The sequence below is a fragment of the Branchiostoma belcheri genome, unplaced genomic scaffold, assembly GCF_001625305.1.
Source record: "Branchiostoma belcheri isolate BF01 breed outbred unplaced genomic scaffold, Haploidv18h27 scaffold202, whole genome shotgun sequence".
Taxonomy (NCBI): Eukaryota; Metazoa; Chordata; class Leptocardii; order Amphioxiformes; family Branchiostomatidae; genus Branchiostoma; species Branchiostoma belcheri.
Genome location: NW_017803514.1, coordinates 1 through 7,109, shown reverse-complemented (window position 1 = coordinate 7,109; position 7,109 = coordinate 1). Strand labels below are relative to the sequence as shown.

The following is a 7,109-nucleotide window of genomic DNA, read 5'->3' as shown; positions in this document are numbered from 1 at the left end:
TGGCACCTGTGACATTTATTTCAGATTTCATTGACAGTATACTTTGTAAAGTTTGCAGGAGCAACGTCCCACTGATTGTTAACGTTATGTTTACGAGAAAGGATAAAAATAGATAAAATTGTCCTTTTTGTACTTTTGTTAAATCAACATTTGTTAACACTTTAAAAAAATTAGAAGGTTTTCACTATATAAAGTCAAAATGCCTAGTGTAGATTTTGAACCCAACTGATTGAACGCAAATGAAATCCTTTACTCTTGTTCCTTTAGGAGGTTGTATAATAAATTGACTTTTACACTTGTTCATTCTGGAATAAGGTTGACTTGTTTCTTATGGTGCCCACAAGAACGTCATGTGGTAGAGAGATATTACTTACTAGTTGAAGTTTATATTGCATGGCTCTTTTTACTTCTGTCTACTTTGATGCCATTGAATGGATAATAAACTTGTTTACCGGAGGATTCATACTATTTTAGACAGAAGTAGATCTATAGAGGTTAAGTTTTAGAATAATATATCTTATTAGCTTTGTTCAGGTACACGTATACGTGTATAAAAAAAGATTTTGATATAATGATAATCATTATGTTGTTGTACATTTTGGTTGAATGGTCTAGAGATCGTGCGAACATCGATAGATCGTCGAACGTAACTCGGGCGACGTACGCCCGTGTGTCGAGCGAGCTTCGGCCGACTCCTGTCTGGTTAAAAAGGTGTTCGTTGTGTTAATCCATTACTTTGCAAAAAATATTACGACAGGTCAAACATAAAAATTGTCCAAACTATTCATTTTTAGGTGGATACACTGGCCTTGCTTCATCTGCTTGCCATGTTATAGGGTCTTCATTATCATAGATGTATTCCCAAGCGATCGCCCGAGCCTCGCACAATGTGACCACGACGATTTTCAAGCCAAAAATACGCGCGATCGTCGGTCGATCTCAAAATCGGCTGATCTTTCGGCGATTGACAAATACGGCCGAAGCTCGTCGACAATGTGACGGGGGTATAAAGATTTCAATCAGTTGGGTTCAAAATCTATTCAGCGACCATCGCCCGATTTTCGAAGACAAAGAACGGCCGAGACTCGTGGGATGTACACCCGAATATCGGTCGACTCTCGGTCGTACAGGGACGAGCTACGGGTGAGGTACGCGCGAGCTGGAAACGAGCTCTGCGACCTAAAAATCGCCGGCGACTAGTCGCTGATGTTAAGAACACGTTTCGCGTTTCAGCGAGCTTCGGCCGAATCCAAAAAATCGCCGGCGATGTCGTTTAGAGCTCGCCGACTAGTCGGCCCATCGATTTACGCACAATGTGACAGCCCCATACGTAATACACAGAAGGAAAAGACAAATTGACACAAAATAAGAGAAAATCTGTTACCTCCGGTGTCACCAGTCTGGGACATGATGCCACTTGTCTGGTTTCTGCACAGCAAAAAACACGCCCTANTTCAGAGCCAATCTGGCTGCTACCATATCCCTACCTCTGCCTGGTTTTCTTATGACTCTTGAAAGACACCAAAACAAACGTAACTGTCAATGACATTCGTGGAGCTATCTGTCAAATATTTGGTCGCTAAGCAGTACATAGAAGAAAAAGACAAATTCACACGAATTAAGAGAAAATCTGTTACCTCCGGTGTCACCAGTCTGGGACATGATGCCACTTGTCTGTTTTCTGCACAGCAAAAACACGCCCTACACCAGGCACGGGTTTGTCGACTGACGCGAAGCCTGACTGACGCCCACGCAGAGACTAAAACCAGCTTTACGTAACCTGCTACAATTGTTGTGCAAAGTTTGATTGATCGTACGACCAGCACGGAAGTAATGCATATTTTTTACTAACTAGTCTACGAAACTTGAAAACTAAGGGATGAAAGCTAAGCAAGGCAGTCAGCGCCACATTTTGAAGTAATCGAAAACGTAATTATTTTTTTTCTTCAAAGTTATGCCCAGTATCCACGCATTGCTTTGATAAACATAATTGCAAGTCTGTGAAAAAATATTGTGCTTTGAGACGATGAGACAATTTTCATGTAAACACCTAATGATCCTATGTCTTGATGCTCAAAGCATTATGGCGAAATCCGTACACAAACGCAATCATGGACTTTCAAAAGCACAGATTACAAGCTTACTGTGTGCTTATGCCTGCAGTAGTAATGAAAAAAAAGTATTTTATTATTGCACGTGGGAAAGCAAACTAACATTTAGTGGGAGGGGGTGAAACACAAGGAATAATAATTACAGTGAATAAAATATTCTCATATCAAGAAAACCAGGGCTCAGTCATAAAATCTTGCAATGATCCATGACTGCAACACTGCAGTTGCATTTGTGTGTTACTGATTCTATTTCTGTATATCCGTGAATAGTTTCATCAGGTTTTTAAGACACCGAGTAAAGACACTCTCGTTTACACAACCAAGTCTTTTATTCAGCCAACATTTCGGTGACCGTCTGTCACCTTCTCAGGGCACATTGCACAGTTCCACTCTGCAATAGTTCTAAGAAATTTTTTTTTAAATTTACTTCAGATTCACCTCAAAACAAGGCTCGTGAGAGCCACTTACGTGTTTTGGGTTACAGTGATGACTGCGTGGTCAGATATTTGTTCATCCTTGATTTAAACCGTTGGAGGTTGTAATTAGCGGTGAAACATTCACGGGGAAGCTTGTTCCACAGTGAAGTGGTTCTGGGGAAGAAACTGTCAGCATGAAATTTTCTCTTGACTGATGGACTATTGAGGAAGAAAGGGTGATTTTCTGCTGTTGAGGTGGCTAAGCGTGTTCTTGCAGAGAATGTTCTGAGTGGGGGTACGAGGGAGTGAAGTTCAGCAGAGCATCTGCCGTGGAAATATCGATATAGTAACGCCATATAATGAATTCTTGAACACCTAATGGTTACAAGGGAGTTTAGCACTTAGTTACACGGATAGCTACCAAATGTCACCAATAGTCTGGGGTTACACAGATGATGTACTAGCAGTTTATTATAATACAATCTACTATTCTACAGTACATATATCACTGCCCTTCTCACATTGGACGTACATACTAGGTAGCCTCTACCACTGGTAGAAGCCTGGCTTCGGGAGGCGGCTGGAAAGAGTGGAAATCGGCCAAATAGAGAGATAACATGTCATGGGAGTTGGTCTGCTGGAGAGTACATTTTGCCGTAGCCTCTACCAGGCTTCGGGAGGCGGCTGGAAAGAGTGGAAATCGGCCAAATAGAGAGATAACATGTCATGGGAGTTGGTCTGCTGGAGAGTACATTTTGCCGTAGCCTCTACCAGGCTTCGGGAGGCGGCTGGAAAGAGTAGAAATCGGCCAAATAGAGAGAGATAACATGCCAGATGAGTTAGTCCGCGGTGAGAGAACAGTTTGCGGCAAACATAACGTTAACAGTTACATACTATAATAGTAACTTATAATCTCCAAGCAGATCCCTATCGGTGGCAAAAAGTATCAAATTGGCCAGGCAGTATCCATTAGCCAGAGAAGGTCCGTGGCTACCGACGGGTTGGTGTCAGGACAAAAAAAACGGCCATATATAAAAGGTAACGATCATTCCCCCACAACCTCTGCTTGGAGAGTAACATAAACAACTGCGTTTCCTGACCCTGCTGACCTTTTTGAGCATGCGCAATGGAGGCCTTACAGAATATTACACTACATTATTAGGGGGAAGCGTAGGTTTTTAAAAAATACTTTAAATGTACAATTTGTTGCATTTAAGATAGTAAAATTTCAAACAATGCCAGATTTCGTTATAATTTTTAGAATGTTTTTCTAAACTTACTTACAACTGTTTGTAATCTGTGAGAAAAATAAACTAAAATTTCTACCAGAAACCCCTAGTATCAGAAATGGACTAGTCGAGAAATCACATTCCAAACATCAGAGAAGAAGTCCAAGACGCTGTTCCTCCTGCTTCTGACGGTTCTTCCCGTTTTCTTGGCTTCAAAACGTTGCTTTAAGACGTCTTGGAGTGATGGGGTTCTTCGACACCCTGGCCCGATGGCTGGGCATGAAGAAAAAGGAAGTGAACGTGATTTGCGTGGGACTAGACAACAGCGGAAAAACCACGATCATCAACAAACTCAAACCGCAAAACGTAAGGAAATTTTTATTATAAAAACCTGTCATAATATTTTAATTTCTCAGCTTTGGTTTGAGGAAAATCAATTGAAATGATTGATTTTGATGGTTCTCAGTGTATACTATAATCCGATCATTTAAATACATATGTTATGGTTACGTTTCTGTGTTTTACAATCGTTGCCAAGAACACTCATCCCCCCCCCAAACAAAATTAGGCAAAATATTGTTACAGCAAAATTATACAACTGTTTCTTAGGGTATGATTCTGATGAATACATTTGTTATGGTTATATAGATACGTTTCTGTGTTTGACAAACCGTTGTCAAGAACTTCCACACACCCCCAAACAAAATTATGCATAATTTAATTTGCAGCAATTGTAACCACCTGTCACTGCGACCAATAGCCATCACATGAGGGTCTGCATGGGGGGGTCCTGGCAACGGTTATCGGTAAATTCAGCAGGGCCGATAACGCTTAACGGTAAATTCAGGACGGTCGGCAACGCTTAACGGTAAATTGACAGGCTTTTTTTCGAGCTGCACTGGATTTGGTATCTCGCTTTGTGAGAAAAGGTGATCACTGACAAAATTACGTATACATTACATGTAATGAAGCACGAATTAAAGGTATGTGTTCCCTGTGTTTTCCACCTGCCCTGGTCTCCTTATGTGTACACAAATATAAAGGGGAGTCCGAGTCGACGTCGGCCAAGGCTGTACCCAGCTTGACTTTTTTCCGTTCGCCCAGTTTTACCGATGGATTTTGAGAGGCGCTCGCAATCTAAGGGGGTCCGAGGGGTGCTCCCCGGGAAATTTATGATTTTTAAGCCTTCAAAAATGCAATTTCCGCACTTTGAGAGGCAAATCATGGTGTTGAGAGTGTTTGTCGGTCCTTTACTAAAGATTTTTTGTTGATTTCGCCTGTCAAGGTTGACGGATTTGTTTAAAAAAATCTGTAACGCTCCGCAAACTTCCGGTAATTGACTGGGGAAACCGGTGCTGACTAGAGTCGAAGGGGACCGAGCGCAGAAGCGCGAGTCGAGCGCCAAAGGCGTGAGCAATGAAGGGGATCCGGGGGCATTCTCCCCCGGGGAATTTTGTATTTTTGAACCTTCAATGACGCATTTTCCTGCACTTTGAAAGGCAAAATTAGGCGTAACGAAGACTTATTCATTAACGCTTAACGCTGAATTTAGGATGACAAATAACGTTTTACGTTGAATTAAAACGACCAATAACGCTTCACGAGGAATATACCGATAACGCTTAACGTTGAATTAGAGCTGGCCGGCAACGATTAACGGTAAATTAAAATAGCCCATAACGGTTAACGAAAAAGGGCATGCAGGCCCTCTCACATGTTGTAATTTTTGCACTTGAAATTAAATCGGATTGAGTTACCAGCATTGTATATAATAATGTTCACTACCTCGAGATGATTTTAAAACTATATATACGTATAAAAGGTTTCATAAATTATTTCTGACCCTCCCCCTTCCAAACTAACTGACAAATTGTTGTAACAGTGGGGGGGGGGTTATATGACTGTGAATTTGAGGGGATTCATTCCACAGCTAACCGACATAGACACAACCACTGTTTCTACTCGCTCCTCCTGTTTCTTACAGTGTCAATATTGCAGTGTACATGTGACTTTAACACATTCTATCTCTTTTGCAGGCCCAACAGAGTGACATTGTTCCAACCATCGGTTTTACAGTGGAAAAATTTGCATCAGCAAGGTACAGTACTAGTACTACTGTACCAATGTTATCATGTTATTAGTTGAACCATAGGGTACAATACTGGTAAACTACAGATACAAGGGTAGTCATGGTCAGTCAAAATTCTCACGTCCCATTCCAATGCTTTGCTTATTCCATTATATATTTATGGTTTATTATTTATACATGTAACATTTATTATTTATTTTATTGGATTATTTTTTCTAATGGGTTGTCCCCAGAGTTTGGCCACATGAATTTATGAAGAGTGTCTGTCTATACGTTTGTCTGACACATTAGATTGTGACACTTTTCCAGTGGTCATACTTCGAGGTAGGAGGGAAATAAAGGAAGGTCTTTTGAACTTGATATTATAGTTCTGTAGTACAGTAGTCATACAAGGAAAGGTGTTATGAATTCACAACGGAGGGTTGCCGAGAAAATAAAATCATCGCAAAGTTTTCATGATTTACAGTTCATGTATCTCTTTTTAACAGATGTCATTATTAACCTCGTTACCATGGTATGTCATTAACAACCTTGTTATGTGATTATTAACCTTGTTCTGTCAATGTAAACGTTGTTATGTTGTTGTTTTTTCAGCTTGTCGTTTACAGTGTTTGACATGTCAGGGCAGGGCAGATACAGGAACCTGTGGGAGCACTACTACAAGTCAGTACATATGTCCAGACTGTACATGCCTGTAGCCAGGGGGGATTCGGGGGGTTCGGAAGGTCCACTTTTGGTCCACTTTTTATCTAAAGGTCCAAGATTACATGGACTGATTCGTATTACCAGCGGGGCTGGAATCGTAGAAAAACTGCCTACTTTGTCATTGAACATGTTGAATAAAAAGTTATCTCTGATTTTTCTATGAAATCCTCTCAAAAACGCAGGATATGCCATTCAGAAGGTTAATTTTCAAATTTTCCGGGGGGGCATGCCCCCGGACCCCCCTAGAAACTCGCTGGTCCCTCACGCACTGGGAAGAACCCCCCCCACTCAAAATCCTGGCTACGGGCATGCTGTAGTCTTCTTTTTGATTGTATATAAGTTAAACTAAAAGCTTCTCTTAGAAAATCTACATACATGTACACATAGAGTGCTGGTAGTAGAAGGATGTAGCTATAGTTCATGTACTGCATTTATTATATATACAAATGTTGGTGCATGTGTGATTTTATTTGCTGCATTGACTGTTACCACCCACGAAGATAGAATAGATAATGGCAATGGTTTCTGAACAGTTTAAGCATGATCCATACTTCCTCTA

At 40.9% G+C, this 7,109-nt stretch overlaps 1 protein-coding gene across 1 annotated transcript; it reads left to right on the top strand.

Annotated features, from left to right (window-relative positions):
- Nucleotides 1–3,877: 3,877 nt before the first annotated feature.
- On the top strand, nt 3,878–6,508 carry LOC109469414 (ADP-ribosylation factor-like protein 6; the record flags this gene model as incomplete). Its single annotated transcript, XM_019767916.1, has 3 exons — nt 3,878–4,122; nt 5,793–5,854; nt 6,440–6,508. Coding segments are annotated over exons 1-3 (254 nt in total), but the record flags the coding sequence as incomplete, so codon positions are not given.
- Between the last annotated feature and the right edge of the window lie 601 nt (nt 6,509–7,109).